The sequence below is a fragment of the Myxine glutinosa genome, chromosome 9, assembly GCF_964187855.1.
Source record: "Myxine glutinosa chromosome 9, kmMyxGlut1.1, whole genome shotgun sequence".
Classification (NCBI taxonomy): Eukaryota; Metazoa; Chordata; class Myxini; order Myxiniformes; family Myxinidae; genus Myxine; species Myxine glutinosa.
Genome location: NC_136269.1, coordinates 26,078,858 through 26,098,189, shown reverse-complemented (window position 1 = coordinate 26,098,189; position 19,332 = coordinate 26,078,858). Strand labels below are relative to the sequence as shown.

At 50.1% G+C, this 19,332-nt stretch overlaps 1 protein-coding gene across 1 annotated transcript in view; it reads right to left on the bottom strand.

Annotated features, from left to right (window-relative positions):
* Window positions 1-19,009, bottom strand: part of LOC137435534 (E3 ubiquitin-protein ligase TRIM9) — a 207,790-nt gene extending 188,781 nt beyond the window's left edge. Inside the window, exon 1 of the mRNA XM_068129417.2 lies at window positions 18,093-19,009. Within this exon, the coding sequence (XP_067985518.1) occupies window positions 18,093-18,899 (807 nt within the window). The 5' untranslated portion in view covers window positions 18,900-19,009. The remainder of the gene's footprint in view (window positions 1-18,092) is intronic.
* Between the last annotated feature and the right edge of the window lie 323 nt (window positions 19,010-19,332).

Sequence of the window (19,332 nt, the reverse complement as noted above, 5' to 3'; positions counted from 1 at the left end):
CCCCGTGTACATTTCTCCTTAATTGGCTGTTAATTGAAATGAGTGCACCTTAGCTAGTCCATGGACAAGCACGTAGCCAATCAGAACCTCTCTATAGTTATATCCTTATTCTGTGTTCTAGTTAAGGCTATGTTCCCACTAGTCGATCTTACGTTGCACCAAATCAAATAAGATAGATCCCACTTTCGATTGCCCCAAAGCCTACATTGCCAGCAGCATGCACCTACATTTCCAACAGCATTCGCCTCAATTGCGCACGTGGTCAGCTCGAAGAAGAAGGGCGTTTCCCGCCCATCATCATCAGAAGGTGGAGCCAGAAAGCCCTTGCCGACCAACCAAGAATCAGGGGTTTGGCTTGGTAGGGCGTGACCAGAAAGATCGAGCAGGTTCGTGAAGGTTCCAGGGCGTGGCTATATAACCCGTTACGGGAAGCCACCACCGCCAGATGAGTGAGGGAGCACGCATTGAGAACGCATGAGGAAGAGAGCGCATGAGGCAGAGTTTTGAGGGAGGTGCGCTGGACAAGTTCTGTGGAGTGAAGTACGAGAGAGAGACGCTGCTTCAAACAGCCCCTGCCGCGCGCAGCTTTGACGCGCTGCCGCGCAGCAATGCCGCCGTGTGAACCAGAGTGCGGGGAGTCGGCGGCCGCTCACCTCCAGCCCTGCCATTTGCACAGACCTTAACCTCATCCTTCCAGCCCTGCGGTCCCACCTGCTCATCCCTCCATCCAATTCCTGCCTGCAATTTCCCTATTCGTGTGAGTCTGTTTGTGTTGTCCTGTCTGGGTATAAGTAAGACTGTCTAAGCTAAGGATTGCACTGTGTATCTGCTTTTTCTGTAAATAACTTCGTTCTTCTTCTTCTTTGGGTTTTGGTGTAAATAATAATAAATATCTGTTCTTTCTTACCCTTTGGTTTCATCTTTCTCATCCGATCGCTTTAGAGATTTCCCCATTGAGTTCCTGTGGTGCGATTTCGGCCAACGCTTTATGAATCGGATTAGTATTTGCTAACGGCTCGGATTTCGGATTGCTCAACCGCTCGGCAAACTCCATCTTGTCCGGGATTCGAGCGGAGTTACCCACCTGCCTTGTGGAGGGATTGGCGGAGGTGTACCCTTGATCTTATCGTTTTTGCTGTTTTTGCACTGGCACCAATCACCTCGGCCAATCCCACCCCACAGGGGAGCGGGGTAGCTTCAGGATCGGAGACGGCCAGTGCAAAATACAAAGGGGATTAACCCCCCCCCTTTGGTCATGGGAGCTCCGTCCCCGTTTCCGTAACAATATATATATATAAATCGGGATTTAAATTTAATTCAAAAATTGATCCAGACGTCTATTCTCTTTCAAACATTCAAACCGACAGAGGTAGTTATTTATCACAGCATCTGTAGAATTTTCACCCTTTTACTCAACTCCGTTTCACTGTTATTTGGTGGAGCAGAGTCAACTGAGAATTATAAATATTTATTAGAGATATATATATATATGTATATATATATATATAAATACATATATATATATATATATATATATATATATATATATATATATACATACATATATACATATATATATATACATACATATATACATATATATATATACATACATATATACATATATATATATACATACATATATACATATATATATATACATACATATATACATATATATATACATATATATATATATATATATATATATATATATATATATACACACATATATATACAGGGTGCTCAAAAAAAATGTTACCACTTCTGAGAATTTTTTTCTTTCCTTTGCAGTTGACTGAAATGGCACCGAGATTGATTTTGGGGCAAAGAAGAAAGGTTGCTGCATGGCTGGACGAGTTTCAGTCACCCACGGTGGTTCGCAACAAATACAGAGAGCATTTCAACTGCCATCCACCCTCGAGATTGACCATTTATCGTTCTTTTCATTATTTTCCATTAAAAAACGATAGTCCCATGTAAGTGTTACATTTTTTTCAAGCACCCTGTATATACAGTATATATATATACAGTCACGTGAAAAAGTAAGTACACCCCATGTAAAGTTTTGACATTTTCAACATATTTCAACATACAGCTATTTTCAACATACAAATCTTCATTTCAACAATATTGATAGATAAAGGTGATATAATATAACAAATATCATGAAACATTTACATTTTGTAGTCCATTGTATAATTTAAATAAACATAAATGCAAATTTCGCATGTGGAAAAAATAGGTACACCCTTGGCTCTAATAGGTGGTATTGCCCCCTTTGGCAGAAACAACCTCAAGTAGGCATTTCTTATAACTGTCTACCAGTCTCTGACATCGACTGGGATAAATTTTTGCCCACTCCTCCATGCAGAATTATTTCAGCTGTGCGATGTTTGAGGGGTTTCTTGCATGCACAACTCGTTTCAAATCCCCCCACAACAGCTCGATGGGATTTAGATCCGGGCTTTGACTTGGCCATTCCAGAACCCTCCATTTCTTTCTTTTCAGCCATTCCTTGGTGGATTTTCTGGTATGTTTAGGGTCATTGTCATGTTGCAAGGTCCACCTTCGGTTGAGCTTCAACTTTCCGACAGATGGTCTCACATTATCCTCAAGCACCCTCTGGTACAATGAAGAATTCATAGTGGATTCTATGATGGTGAGCTGCCCAGGCCCTGATGCAGCAAAGCTGCCCCAAACCATATTTCCACCACCATGCTTTACAGTTGGTACCAGGTTCTTGTGGTCAAATGCTGTCTTTGGTTTTCGCCAAACATGTCTTCTGGTACTGTGGCCAAATAGCTCCACCTTTGACTCATCTGTCCAGAGCACATTGTTCCAGAAGTGCTGGTCTTTGCCTAGGTGTTCATTGGCAAACTTTAGTCTTGCCCTGATGTTCTTACTGGACAGCAAAGGTTTCCTCCTGGCACACCACCCATGTCGATCAAATTTGTGCAGCCTCTTTCTAATGGTAGACTCGTGCACTTTTACATCAACAGTGGCAAGATCTACCTGTAGGTCCCGTGATGACATTCTGGGGTTCTTAGAGACTTCTTTCAGCATCTTGCGGTCTGCTCTCGGGCTGAACTTGTTGGGGCGGCCTGGCCTGAACAAGTTGGCAGTTGTTTGGAATCTTCTCCACTTGTAGATGATCTTCCGGACAGTCGAATGATTGATTTCAAATTGTTTGGAGATCTTTTTAAATCCATTCCCAGACTCGTAGGCATCTATAACCCATTCCCGGACCCGTGACCACATCACCCCCGTCCTTTACAAGCTTCACTGGCTCCCCATCTCCCAGAGAATCCAGTACAAAATCCTCCTCTTGACCTACAAAGCCCTCCATAATCTGGCCCCATCCTACCTGGCTGACCTCCTCTCCAGACACACTCCCACCCGCAATCTCCGCTCTGCTGGTACCAACCTCCTGACCCCCCCCCCCCCCCCCATCCGGACCAAATTCAGATCCTGGGGGGACAGGGCCTTCTCCATCGCTGCTCCCACCCTCTGGAACTCACTAGCTCACACCATCAGAGACTCCTCCTCACTCACCTCATTCAAAACATCACTCAAGACCCACCTGTTCAGCACTGCATTCAACATTCAACCCACAGCATTTAACCCCTGACTATCACTTGTCCTTCTCCCTCCTTTTGCTTTAAATATTTCCCTATTGATTCTTGTCTTTTTGCAATTGTTGTTTTCATGTTTTGTTATGCATTATGTTTTGCACTCTGTCAAAGCGCCTTTGGGCTTCATGAAAAGCCTGTCAAAGCGCCTTTGGGCTTCATGAAAAGCGCTATACAAAATAAATGAATTATTATTATTATTATAACCTTCTTTATGAAGGCCTCAGAGAGCTCTTTTGATCTAGGCATGCTGATGCCGCACAGTTCAACAACAAAGAGCAAACCAAACTAAATGTCTGAGGTTTAAATAAGACAGGTTCCTCCAAGATCCTCTCCAACGATGTTCTAATCATTTGCACCTGAGCTGGTGCACCTGATTCTAATTTTATGTATTTGAAGTAGTGATAAATGTAGGGGTTTACTTCCTTTTTCCACATGCGAAATTTGCATTTTGTTTATTTAAATTATACAATGGACTACAAAATGTAAATGTTTCATGATATTTGTTATATTATATCACCTTTATCTATCAATATTGTTGAAATGAAGATCAAATAGCTGTATGTTGAAATATGTTGAAAAAGTCAAAACTTTACATGGGGTGTACTTACCTTTTCACGTGACTGTATGTATATATATATATATATATATGTATATATATATATATATATATATATATATATACACCTCTCTCTTCTCTCTCTCCCACCCTCTCCCTTCTCCCCGACACTCTCCCATCCTCTCCCAGGCTCTCCCACCCTCTCCTATCCTCTCCTATCCTCTCCTGCCCCTCTCTCCCTCACTGTTTCCCCATGATGAACCCGCTAGGGCATCGTTCCTGAAGCCAATACGAGAACGAAGCTAAATTAGGACATTGGGGGCTGCACTTTGCATACCATCGATGAGACATCCCAGGATGCTATGATTCATTACTCAACTGCTCCTTTCCTTCCCACATGCATTATGAATAATTTTGTTTTTTTGCAAAATTCGATATATCACTTCTGGCATTTTGCTTAAATCTTGTGTTAACAGAGTTCTTATTTTCTCTTTTAACCCTAACTGCAGTGGTGAGGGGGGCACATTGTCAGTTTGTCTATCTGTTTGTTTTTTTCTGTTTGTCTGTCTGTTTGTTTGTGAACAAAATATCTCAAAAGGTTGTGGACGGATTCGGAGGAAATTTGACAGAGATGTAGCATATGTCACAAGGACGAAATGATTACATTTTGGTGAAGATACAAATTCGGATTCAGATACTAGAATTTTTTAAGTGATTCTTCATCATTGGGAGATAGGGCCAAAAACGATACATAGCAGGATATCTCAAAGAAATTGTGGACGGATTTGAACGAAACTTGGTGGAGAGGTTGTGTGTGTGACAAGGAATAATCGATTTGATTTTGGTGAATATCTGAATATAGATTCGGATATGAGAATTATTTAATTTTTTAAGTGATTCTTCATCATCGAGTGATATGGCCAACCAGGCGGTGGTGTGCTCTCCACTGAGTGCCGTTCTGGTTTATTGAGTAGTTTAGGTTATCTCATGTGTGCAATGACCGGAATTGTAGATTTCTCAGAAGAATGCATAAATTTAGCATACTGCATAATTATTTCGGCAATAATTAGAAAGATTAACATATTTTGAACAAATTAATTACACCATCGCGTTCGTTACATGATTAATCTACGCGCATGAAACTTTCAAGTTCATCAGACAATTTTGGCCGAGATTTGAGGAGGTTTACCTAAGTATCCCCCTCCCCCCCTCAGTCGAGGAGAGCTCAAAATCGCCCAGTGCAGTTTGGGTTCAATGTTAGGGTCTCCCAGTGCGGTTTGGGTTAAATGTTAGGGTCTCCCAGTGCAGTTCGGGTTGAATGGTAGGGTCTCCCAGTGCAGTTCGGGTTAAATGTTAGGGTCTCCCAGTGCAGTTCGGGTTAAATGTTAGGGTCTCCCAGTGCAGTTTGGGTTCAATGTTAGGGTCTCCCAATGCAGTTTGGGTTAAATGTTAGGGTCTCCCAATGCAGTTTGGGTTCAATGTTAGGGTCTCCCAGTGCAGTTCGGGTTAAATGTTAGGGTCTCCCAGTGCAGTTCGGGTTAAATGGTAGGGTCTCCCAGTGCAGTTCGGGTTAAATGTTAGGGTCTCCCAGTGCAGTTTGGGTTAAATGTTAGGGTCTCCCAATGCAGTTTGGGTTAAATGTTAGGGTCTCCCAATGCAGTTTGGGTTCAATGTTAGGGTCTCCCAGTGCAGTTTGGGTTCAATGTTAGGGTCTCCCAATGCAGTTTGGGTTAAATGTTAGGGTCTCCCAATGCAGTTTGGGTTAAATGTTAGGGTCTCCCAGTGCAGTTTGGGTTAAATGTTAGGGTCTCCCAGTGCAGTTCGGGTTAAATGTTAGGGTCTCCCAGTGCAGTTTGGGTTAAATGGTAGGGTCTCCCAGTGCAGTTCGGGTTAAATGTTAGGGTCTCCCAGTGCAGTTTGGGTTAAATGGTAGGGTCTCCCAGTGCAGTTCGGGTTAAATGTTAGGGTCTCCCAGTGCAGTTTGGGTTAAATGTTAGGGTCTCCCAGTGCAGTTTGGGTTAAATGTTAGGGTCTCCCAGTGCAGTTCGGGTTAAATGTTAGGGTCTCCCAGTGCAGTTTGGGTTAAATGTTAGGGTCTCCCAATGCAGTTTGGGTTAAATGTTAGGGTCTCCCAGTGCAGTTCGGGTTAAATGTTAGGGCCTCCCAGTGCAGTTCGGGTTAAATGTTAGGGTCTCCCAGTGCAGTTCGGGTTAAATGTTAGGGCCTCCCAGTGCAGTTCGGGTTAAATGTTAGGGTCTCCCAGTGCAGCATGACAACGTTGGAGCAGCAAACAGTTTTCCTGTTCCTACATCTACATACATGACTGTTTGCGGCCATAGACTGTTTGCACATCGCTCATGATGATAGAATTATCAGTGCAAATTCAATCCACTGTGTTCATTTGTCTATTTTCTCTGGCAATGTCTTTGTAATTCATGTAATAAACAAATTGATGACTGAATATCCTTGTCCTACATATATTCTGTACAGGCCATGAGGCCCAGCCAGCTTGTTCGTGAAAAACTAGTGCCAGGAGTGCACAGTCTATGAGTCCCCAATCCCACTTTCAAGGGAAATGGCGGAAAGAGAGAGTGAATTGCACGGACAATGAAATGACATTAATTGCATGGACAATGGACAAACACACACAGTATTTGGAATGTGAAACTGCGTATATCCAGCACAATGAGCCATGAATTCAGATGGGAACATGAAACATGGCCAAGCCAGAAAATAACACATTGAGGAAGCAATGGTTAAGAAAAACAGGGAATGTGAGATTTGAACCTGGGATTAGAAAGCAATGATGACGCAAGAGATCCTGAGATGGGAAACCAGATTGAACAGTTTTCACCATCACTTTGCACCAAGTTTTCAAAGTTTTCATTTTACACGAATATTATACAATTGGGGAAGGAAGGGGAGTGTCTCGAGGAATGCATATGCGTATGTGTGAAAAAGGTGACACACTTTGTGTGTGTGGGTGAGTGTGTGAGTGTGAGATTGTATGAGTGTGTGAGTGTGAGTGTGAGTGTTGGTGTGTGGATGTGTGGGTGTGTGTGTGGGTGTGTGGATGTGTGAGTGGGTGTGAGTGTATGTGTGGGTGTGAGTGTGGGTGTGTGAGTGTGTGTGTGTGAGTGTGTTCCTATGTATGTTACATATGCAGTATTGGAAATCATTATGGAAGCAGAAGAAAAACTGCATACAAAACACAAATAACATGCTATATAATACCATATCATAAGAAAAATGAAATGCTCCATATAGGACACTGGATATGATGGGCAAGCACACACACACACACACACACACACACACACACACACACACACACACACACACACACACACACACATTGTCATAAGAATCAACTAGAATGGCACCATCCATCAAGCTGAACAGGTTACATTTAGTATCCCACTGATAGACAGCATCTGCATCTGGATCTGAACCAAAGTTTAATCAGATTGTTCTTGTCACCTACCCAACTCATCCACCTTGTTTTGCCATAACCTGTCCACAACGTTTAGAAATATCATGCAAGTATCGTTTTTGGCTATATCTCTCAATGGTGAAGAATCACTTTAAAAATTCTAGTAGCCGGACGGTCCTTGTTACGGATCCGGACGGTCCTCGTTACGGATCCGGACGGACCTCGTTACGGATCCGGACGGTCCTCGTTACGGATCCGGACAGACCTTGTCACACACCCAACCCGTCCACCAAACTTTGGCCGAATCCGTCCACAACCTTTTGAGATATCTTGTTTACAGACAAACAGGCAGAGGTGAAAACATAACCACCATCCACCTTCTGTACCAGAGGTAATTACTACCAGATAAAATGGAGAGGGATTCTCAATTCACAATCATCATTTGCTCAGGAAGTGTAAGTGAGACGTGCTCAGGAAGGAGATAGCCATTCATCTTTTAATTCCAAAATCACCTTTTCTACAGGTGCAACCAAGACAACTTTGAGCCAAAGTAATGTAGTGTAGCAGCATAGCAAACCTGTTGTGCATTTTGTGATACAAGCACCAAATTTGGCACAAATGTACATTAATATGTTGCGAACATTTTCAGATATTGGGCTACTTGAAATTCCGTAATTTTTTTTTTCAAATTTTTTCAAATTTCGTAATTTCAAATTTTTCGGGTGACACCGTCACAATTTCGGTCTTCGAGGCCGGCCGATATAGTGGGGCGGCTTAGCCCAAATATTCAAAAGAATTGTGCATTTTGTGATACAAGCACCAAATTTGGCACAAATGTACATTAATATGTTGCGAACATTGTGTGGTCAGCAATGAAGACGAGAGTCTGAATTACATGTATGCAAAAGACCTTGTGAACCAGTGAAGCAAATACACGGGTAAGCATGAATTAAATCTAGGGCATGATATAATTTCCATGATGTTTACCTCTACACTCAATGGTGGAAGGAGGTAATGTTTTGATCCCAGCTTGTCTGTATGTCTGTTTGTCTGTTAGTCCACAAAATTCCAGACAAAGCTTGTAGTAGTGGTAGTTGTAGTGGTAGTGGTGATAACAGAAATTGTTATATAGAACTGAACTTATATTATTATTATATGCAGAAAATAACTTCATTTCTATATGCCCTGCAGTGGACAGGTTAATTGGTTTATGCACTGAAGGGGTCACCCTGGTGTGCACTGCTGTGTTCTGCCTCACTGAGTTGTTCAGGTATGATGTACTCAGCACAAGCTTCCGGTCGGCCCGGAGGTGGGGGTGCGGGGCCTGTCACGGAACGTCAAAACAAACGGCCTGCCGGGGCCGCCCAAAAGTCGGGCGTGAGGGGCGCGTCCACTAATGGAACGCCTCTCGCTTCCCAGATCGAGGGCCACGTGGTCAGGAGAACCTCGTCCCTTCCGGTCACACTTTGCCTATCGGCCGGCCTCGAAGACCGAAATTGTGACGGTGTCACCCGAAAAATTTGAAATTACGAAATTTGAAAAAATTTGAAAAAAAAAATTACGGAATTTCAAGTGGCCCAATATCTGAAAATGTTCGCAACATATTAATGTACATTTGTGCCAAATTTGGTGCTTGTTTCACAAAATGCACAATTCTTTTGAATATTTGGGCTAAGCCGCCCCACTAATGAGGTTCATGCAGCTCATCGAGTGACGAGTGAGCTCACCACAAGCAACATCAGAGTACAAACTTTAAAATACCTCTGTCATCACCTACTGAATGTGGGAAACACACCCTCCATCATTATCTGATGTGTACCTGTTTAGGGGATTCTACATCACTTCAAAACAAATACTGCCAAAAAAAAAAAACGGCAAAAGGTAAATCTGAAATCTTGCATCAAAAGAGAAATGTTTGTTTTTGAAAATTCGAAGGAAATTAACTAATACCCATGGCCTGAAGCATGAGGCGTGCCGATCTGTACTGCTTTATTTTGGGGGCAGGTCACCTGTACAGCCAATGGGTGTAAAGCAGTGGAGTCAGGGCAGCTGAACACTGACCCATGTATAATATGTGATATTTTCCAAGTTAAAAAGGGCATAACTGTGAAAAATTGACAAAACGCCCTGAAACTTGAACTTTTTCAGCAGGTTGTCATAATAAAGCCATGTACCAAATTCAGGTAAGCACCTCGCTGCCTTCCGTCCTGCACGCGCCATAAAAATTACCGCCAATAATTTGGAGTTCGCCTCGGGAGTAAAAACGATCGGCCATTCCTCACCCAGTGGTCGTAATCACTGGGCAACACGACAATATATATACCGGTATATATATATATATACATAAACTCAACATCAAAAGAAACATCACTTTCATTTTTTGAAATGTGCAGCTTTACAAACACGTTTCTTCAATTGTAATGGCTGATTATGTAACGGGAACGTTACTTCAATAACCTGGTTGATCAACAATGGCATGCTTGAGTGGTTCTGTATAGGGATCTTTCCCTTTAAATAATGACCCTCATAATGAAATCCTTCAGTTCTCGTGGTTAGACATTCATTTACTGCTGTCTACAGTCACTCCAGAGGCTTCTGAAAGGGAAAACAACAAGAAAATTCAGATGCCACGCCTGACATCTGAACAACGTTTAAGGGCAATTGGGATGCTTTAGGCTGGTGTAAGACAGCGAACAAATGCCCAATGTCTTGGTTGCACACAGCCTGCAATTTCCAACCTGGCCAGGCGTTACGGTGAAACTGGAACTGTGAATGATGGTCCATGAAGAGGAAGACCACGGGTCACCACCCCAAACCAAGCCGCTGGATTGTGCTGCAGCATCTTCATGATCGTTTCCGCCCTGCGACGCAAACAGCTGCAGTGACAAAATGTCACCACAACAACCGCATCAGTGCCTCTACTGTGCGGAGGCGCTTGAGAAATCGGGGCCCGGTGGCAAGACGTCCTTGCGGAGGTCCAGTGTTGAACGCAGTGTATCGGCGGAACAGACTAAGATGGTGTCTGCAGCATCGCCGCTGGACACAGCAACAGTGGAGTGCAGTCTTGTTCAGCGATGAATCCACATTTTGCCTCCATGCTGCTGATGGGCATCAACGGGTATGGCGCAGAGGTGGGGAAAGCTATGCATCATGCTGTATTCGCCAGATCAATCGTTGTGGAGGACCCAGTGTGGTGGTATGGGCGGCATTTCCACCCGTTTCAGGACACCTCTGGTCATCATGGAAGGCAATCTCACTAGTCAGCGTTATGTCAATGAAATTTTGAGACCTCATCTGCTGCCATTTCTCCATGCTGCTCGCCTGACCGCCAACTTCCTCCAGGAACAGGGTGTTGAAGTGATGCCTTGGATGCCTTATTCCCCTGACCTCAATCCCATTGAGCATTTATGGGATGAGCTTGGTCGACGTCTTGCATCAAGGAGATCAACGGCTGTCAATCGGCAAATGCTCATTCAAGGCTTGCAGGAGGCGTGGGACTGACTTCCCCAGGACCGCATCAGACGCCTGGTACAGAGCATGCGTCGGAGGTGTACAGCCTGCTCAGGGAGGACACACACGATATTGAGGATTGCTGTCATTCTGTCCTTCTGACGAGGACCATTCGTCCCTCTATACAAGGGGAAACGTGACCCTCTGAAGTGTGGCTCGTACCGAGCGATAAAGTTATTGGAGCATGGAATGAAGGTATTGGAAAGGGTGTTGGAGAGAAGGATAAGGAAGAAAGTGAAGATCGACGAAATGCAGTTTGGATTCATGCCAGGAAGAGGAACGACAGACGCGCTTTTCATTGTGAGGCAGTTGCAGGAGAAGTACATGGAGAAGAGGAAGAAGTTGTTTCTTGGGTTTGTTGATCTGGAGAAAGCATTCGATCGGGTTCCACGCAAAGTATTGACATGGGCATTGAGGAAGTTAGGAGTGGAGGAATGGTTGATCAGAGTAGTGATGGCAATGTACAAAAGAGCGCACACAGCTGTAAGGACGAAGGACGGGAACAGTGGTGAGTTTGAGGTGAAGGTGGGAGTGCATCAGGGGTCGGTACTAAGTCCACTACTATTTGTAGCTGTGATGGAGGTGCTGGCTCAGAACGTAAAGGAGGGTTTACCGTGGGAGTTGTTGTATGCAGATGATCTGGTGTTGATTGCGGAAAGTATGGATGGACTGAAGGAAAAGATGAACACGTGGAAGGAATGTATGGAGACAAAAGGTCTGAAGGTGAATATCGGAAAGATGAAGGTGATGGCCAGTGGTAAAGCATGTGGTGAGGTGGAAAGAACTGGGAAGTGGCCCTGTGCTGTGTGTAGGAAGGGTGTCGGAGTGAACTCCATTCACTGTACAATGTGCGCTGAGTGGGTTCATCAAAAATGTAGTGGTCTGAGAGGGTCATTAACCAGTGTGGCAGCTACATTCAAATGTAAGGTGTGCACAGAGGGAGCTGCAGATGGAGGAAATGTTGAGTTGGATCTTGGAGATGGCGTGAAGCTGGAAGGTGTGAAAACATTTTGCTACCTCGGAGACATGCTGAATGGAGAAGGTGGATCAGACTCGGCAACGGTTGCTGGAGTGAGATGTGCATGGAAGAGGTTTCGGGAACTGAGTGGCGTGCTGATGATGAGGGGAGTGTCGTTGAAGCTGAAGGGAAAGGTGTATGCTGCATGTGTGAGAAGTGTTATGATTTATGGGAGCGAGACATGGGTAATGAACGTAGAGCAGCAACGAAGGTTGGAAAGGGTGGAAATGCGAATGGTTCGACGGATGTGCGGAGTATCGTTGAGAGAGAGGAAGACAAATGATGAATTGCGAAAGATGATGGGAATGGAGCTTGTGATTGATGCTGTGAAGAGGAACAGCTTGAGATGGTTTGGTCATGTGTTGAGGAAGGATGAAAGTGACTGGTTGAGAAGGGTGATGGAAATGAATGTAGAAGGAAGTAGAAGACGGGGAAGACCGAGAAAGACTTGGCTAAAGATGGTGGAAGAAGAAATGCGGGCAAGGGGGTTAACAAGGGGAGATGCAGAAAATAGGGCAAAATGGAGAAGATTGTCATGGGGACCGCAAGGCTAACCCCCGCTCTAGCAGGGAAAATGGCCTTTAAAATGCATGTTGTTGTTGTTGTTGTCATTCTGTCCTTGACTGTTAGGAGTGTTGTGCCCATTCCTGCGTCATTTTGTTTTGACTGTATTCAGGTGCGTGCCTTTGTGTTGCAGTGCTGTGACTTTTGTTGCACCACCCCTTGTGATGTTCATGCTTTTTGCTTTTTTGCTATTGAGGCAACATCTTGTTTATTGATACATATATTGTATTTATAAGCATGTCTCAGTAACCGCGACACCGATTGGTTCTTCAGTCATGACGTGTTTGGTGTTCTGAACGCCCATTGGTTGACTCAGTCACAACGAGCAACCCAGAAGATGTATCATATTGTAGCGGCTGCCGCTGAGTTTTCACAATCGCCTTGCACCTATCAAGGACGCGGAGCGATCACCATGCCGGGCTCGTCCAGGACGCACAGGCCCGCGCTCAACTTGCCAGGCCGCAGCCAGGACGCTGGGCCACGCCCCCTGGCGCCGGGCCTGGGCAAACCCCCTGGCGGAATAGATATATATTGCTGACTGATAAACGGTTTTTCAGAGTGCCTGAGTGTTTGATTTCATTAAAGCAACTCAGATGAATTCTAGCTTTTTGTCGTGTCCATTCTTCCGATCGACGTGGGAGCCCCGGCTCCTTCATTGGTGACCTATCGACATGGACACGGCAGTCGCCCTTAAACTGCCTACCTTCTGGGAGGCTCACGCGGCGGTTTGGTTCGCACAGGCGGAGTCCCTGTTCGCCCTGCGAGGCATCACGGCCGACGACACCCGCTTCCACCATGTGGTAGCTGCGCTCGGGTCGGTTACCGCGGCCCGCGCCCTGAGCCTCCTCGAAAGCCCGCCAGCCGCTGACAAATACGGCGCGATTAAGAAGCTGCTCCTCGATGCTTTCGCCCTCCCATCGGCGGAACGCGCACGGCGCCTGCTCGATCTGCCTGAGCTCGGCGACACGCGCCCTTCCGAGCGCATGGACTACATGCTTTCACTGCTCGGCGAGCACTCTCCGGCATTCCTGTTCCGGGAGCTGTTCTTCCGTCAGCTGCCTAACCCGGTACGCCTCGCCCTGGCAAGCACGACGATCACAGATCCCCGGGCCCTTGCCAGAGAAGCCGACAAGATCTCCGCCGCAGGACAGCGCATCGTAGCGGCGACATGGGACCCACCGCCGTCCGACGCAACACCCAGGGCGCCCGAGCACCCGGCACGGTCGACGGCCGAACTGCCGACGCCATTGGCGGCCGCTCTACCGAGCCGACCACCTCCGGCACGACGACCGAGGCCTCCACCTGACCAAGCGTGGTGTTACTATCATGCCAGGTTCGGACAGAAGGCCCGGACATGCCGACCCCCGTGCACCTTCGGCAGGCCGGGAAACGGCCGGGCCGGCGTTCATTACCAGCCATGAGCGCCGGCCACACGGGCAACTTACTGTTCATCACGGATAAAGCGTCCGGACGGCGCTTCCTGTGCGACACCGGCGCCCAACTGAGCGTCATACCCGCCTCTGACCAGGACAGGCAATCCGCGGTTTGCGGCCCCTCCTTAGTTGCGGCCAACGGATCGACTATCCGCACCTTCGGCCCGCGCAACGTCACCCTCTGCTTCGGCGGCCAACGCTTTGCTTGGACGTTTGTAACCGCCAACGTGCCCGTGGCTCTGCTAGGCGCCGACTTCCTCTGCGCACACGGACTGCTGGTGGACGTCCAACGGCGTCGTTTAATCAACGCTGAAACCTTCAGCTCCCTGGTATGCACATTGAGCAGCTCCGCGCCGACCGAGCTGGCATGCGCCGTCCCGGCGGCGAACGAGTTTGCTCGCCTGCTCACGGAGTTCCCGGCCCTCACGCGGCCGACGTTTTCGGCCGTCGCAGTACGGCATGGGATCGAGCACCACATACCAACCACGGGCCCGCCGGTCTACGCCAGGGCCCGCCGCCTCGACCCAGCCAAGCTCGCCGTAGCGAAGGCCGAATTCGACGCGTTGGAGCACCTCGGCATCGTGCGGCGCTCCGATAGCGCGTGGGCCTCGCCACTGCACATCGTGCCAAAGCCGGGGGGTGGATGGCGCCCGTGTGGCGACTACCGCCGTCTCAATGACGCTACTACCCCCGACAGGTACCCGATCCCGCATATCCAAGACTTCTCCGCCCGTCTGGCGGGACGGGTCATTTTTTCGAAAATTGACCTCATACGGGGATATCACCAGGTACCTGTCAGGGCGGCCGACGTCCCTAAAATGGCAGTCATCACGCCGTTCGGCTTATTCGAATTCTTGCGGATGCCGTTTGGTCTCAAGAACGCGGCTCAGGCGTTCCAGCGCTTGATGGACGGCGTGCTGCGTGACCTGCCGTTCCTTTTCGTTTACCTGGACGACATCCTCGTCGCCAGCACGTCCCGGGCCGAGCACCTCCTCCACCTCCGGACACTGTTCGAGCGCCTCAGCGAGCACGGCCTCATCGTCAACCCGGCCAAATGCCACTTCGGCACGACGGCCGTTGATTTTTTGGGCCATCACATCACCAAGAACGGGGCCGTGCCGCTGCCAACCAAGGTCGAGGCCATCACCACGTTCCCGCGTCCCCGCACCATAAAGGCCCTGCAGGAATTCCTGGGAATGGTGAATTTTTATCACCGCTTCGTGCCCCGCGCTGCTCAGCTCATGCGGCCCCTCTACGAAGCCCTCCGGGGCATGCCGGCCAAGCACGACATCGCCTGGTCCGCAGCAATTGATGCGGCCTTCCAAGGCTCAAAGCGGGCCCTCGCCGACGCAACACTGCTCGCTCACCCGGTGCTCAACGCTCCCATCGCCCTCACCACGGATGCCTCCGACTACGCGGTGGGCGCCGTACATGAGCAATGGGTGAACGGGGTTTGGCAGCCACTCGCTTTTTTCAGCCGGCAGCTCCGGCCGAACGAGCTCAAATACAGCACGTTTGACCGGGAGCTCCTCGGTCTACACCTGGCCGTCCGCCATTTCCGCCACCTCCTGGAGGGCCGACCTTTCACGGCGTTCGTCGACCACAAGCCGTTGGTTTACGCCATGGCCAAGGTCACGGAGCCATGGTCGGCCCGCCAACAGCGCCACCTCTCCGCCGTGTCGGAGTTTACCACGGACATCCGGCACGTCGCCGGCAAAAACAACGCCGTGGCCGACTGTCTTTCCCGGGCCAGCGCGAACGCGGTCCACCTGGGCGTGGATTTTGCGCTTATGGCGGCGGACCAAACCACTGACACCACGGTGCAAGCCCTCCGGGCGGCGGACACGGGCCTCCGCCTGGCCGACATCCCCTGCGCGGACACTGTCCTGCTCTGCGACGTCTCCCAAGGCCAGCCTCGCCCCATCGTGCCCGTCGCCTGGCAACGCCGCATCTTCGCCTCCCTCCACGGCCTTTCCCACCCGGGCCGGAAAGCTTCCCAGAAGCTGGTGTCGGCGCGTTTCGTCTGGCACGGCCTTCGTCGGGACGTCCGCGATTGGACCAGCGCCTGCACGGCCTGCCAACGGGCCAAGGTCCACCGACACACCCAGGCCCCGCTGGCACCTTTCACCGTGCCCGAACGACGTTTCGACCACGTCAACGTGGATTTGGTGGGCCCCCTCCCCCCGTCACGGGGGTTCACACACCTGCTCACCATGGTGGACAGGACCACCAGGTGGCCGGAGGCCGTTCCCCTCGTCTCCACCACCACCGCCGACGTGGCGCAGGCTTTCATCGCCACCTGGGTCGCCCGCTTCGGCGCACCGGCGGACATCTCGTCAGACCGCGGTCCACAGTTCACCTCCGAGCTGTGGGGCGCGGTCGCCCGCAACCTGGGGATCAAGCTCCACCGTACTACGGCCTACCACCCCCAAGCAAACGGGTTGTGCGAGCGATTCCACCGCTCCATGAAGGCCGCGCTCATGGCCGGCCTTCAAGACGTCGGGTGGGCCGACCGGCTGCCGTGGGTCCTTTTGGGCCTTCGCACGGCCCCCAAGGAGGACCTCCAGGCATCCACCGCCAAGCTTGTCTATGGCCAGGTGCTACGCGTCCCGGGCGAATTTGTGCCCGACGCTACCAGTCCCTGGTCCGCAGCTCACCAGCGCTCGGACCTCCAGGAGGCCGCCCGACGGTTTGCCCCCGTGCCAACATCCCACCACGGTGACCCCCAGTCCTACGTCCCCCCAGCACTCCGCACGGCGGAGTATGTTTTTGTGCGTCACGACGCACATCGGTGGCCACTCCAGCCGCCGTACGACGGGCCCTTCCGGGTGCTGCGACGGGACGACAAGTCGTTCGTCATCGACATCGGCGGCAGGTCGGACCGGATTGCTGTGGACCGCCTCAAGCCGGCGCACGTGGACGTCGACCACCCACCACGGGTGGCCCTTCCGCCGCGGCGAGGCCGTCCCCCGTCCACGGTGCCCCCCACTCGACCGCCCACCACCTCACCGGACCCCCTCCCACGACCCGCCAGGGGTCGCTTCGGCCGGGTCATCAGGACCCCCCTCAAATTGACCCTGCCGGTGCAAGTCGATTCTGGGGGGACGTGTGTAGCGGCTGCCGCTGAGTTTTCACAATCGCCTTGCACCTATCAAGGACGCGGAGCGATCACCATGCCGGGCTCGTCCAGGACGCACAGGCCCGCGCTCAACTTGCCAGGCCGCAGCCAGGACGCTGGGCCACGCCCCCTGGCGCCGGGCCTGGGCAAACCCCCTGGCGGAATAGATATATATTGCTGACTGATAAACGGTTTTTCAGAGTGCCTGAGTGTTTGATTTCATTAAAGCAACTCAGATGAATTCTAGCTTTTTGTCGTGTCCATTCTTCCGATCGACGTGGGAGCCCCGGCTCCTTCAATATCATATATAACAGTCATGTAGCAAATGTCCTCACCTCTGAGGTGTCACGTCCAGCCTCGGTGTGAATATTGGTCTCGCTGCAAACCGTCTTCCTGGTGATTACGCAGTCACCACCAGGCTGAGAGTGGATAGCTGGACCAATATTCAAACCCAGGTGAGACTGTCCATAGGTGAGAGTGCATATCTCAATGTCATCCTCTGTATTGGTACATACATCATGCACACACCTCATCACCCCATCCTCTTTTTCAATGCAGTTCTCCTCCTCCTCCATCATATCCTATTCAAATTTATTTTCAGCATCATTGTCCTCTTCCTCTTCAACAACTCATTGTCAACAGTCTTCCTTTTCGTCGAACTTAATCTGCAGTATTCCTCAATGGTAACATCATCTCAATAACTTCCACTACCTATCAATTCATGGTACACCTCGTCATCTCCCACATTCACTTCCATCCTCTAATAAGCATCCCTCGCACACCCTGTTTCGCATTCGTACATTCACTCGTTCGTTCGTCGCACACCTTGTGGAGTTTCCACATGCCACCGAGCGCCTTCACGTCGTGGTTGTCGTGTCGACCTTCCTCCAGGCACTGGTAGCACACCGGCGCCTTGCAGTGCGCGCAGTACATGCTGTGATGCTCGAGCTCGTGCTCCGTGCACGTGACCACCGTGCGCGCGGCGGGGCGCCGTGCCGCGCGACCTTGCGCCGGGGGCACGACCCTGTGCTGGGCGAGAGGCCCCCGGGCGGGGTGGCAGCGTCGGAGGCACGCGTCGCAGTAGAGCACGTCGCACTGCTCGCACATGGCGCTCGCCTCCTGCGCGGAGCTCTGGTCGCACAGCTGGCATTTGAGCGTGGTGGAGCGGCTCTGCTGGAACCTCTCCACCACCGCCTCGAGCACGCGATTGCGCGGGAAAGCCCGGAGTCCGCGCTCGTCGAGCACGAGGCTGCGGTGGCACTGCGGGCACGTGAGGCACGCGTTCCGCTGCGCGGGCACGGGAGGGAACACCCGGACTCCGTTCGGGGACGACTTGGCGGCGCCGCCGCTCGCGGGACCCGCCGAGCCGGGCGTGCCGGGCGTACTGAGAAAACACCCGTACGAGCCGTAGCCGCTGTCCGCCTCGCTGTACAGACTCATCTTGTCCAGGTCCAGGTAATCGTAGTCGGAACCCGCGGACGCGCGGTTCGGAAGGGGCTCGCCCTCGGGTGTCCGTACGAGGATGTTCCGAGCGCACGCCAAGCACAGGTTGTGTGAACACGGCAGGACGATCGGGTCGCGGTACAGAGTCCCACACACCGGGCACTTGAGCTCTTCTTCCATGTCGTCCATCGGGGCCGCGGCGCTCGGAATGCTCAAATAGGTGAGCCGGCCGGGGAAAGGCGGAGGAGGCACGATGGCGCCGAAGCTGGAGGAGGATGAGCTTGATTGGCGACGGCGGTGGAGAGGATTCGGAGGAAGGAGGTGCAGAAGGGGTGGTGAAGAAGAAGAAGAAGAAGAAGAATACATGGAGGAATAAGAGGAGGGAGGAGGAAAGATTCCGCAGCGGTGAGGGAAGGGTTGGGTTATGTAGAGGACCCGGGATGTATAAGAGGGTGTGCACGGATCGACACCTTGCTCGGGTGAGACCTCCAAACCGGAGCCGATGCTCCCGGAAGAGGGAAGACCCGATCGCCGTGGTCAATAAAATTGTTGCATTAAATCTTATTAAAATCGATCCGTATTTGGAAGACCGAGCGACGAAAGATGGATGTATTTTTCGTCA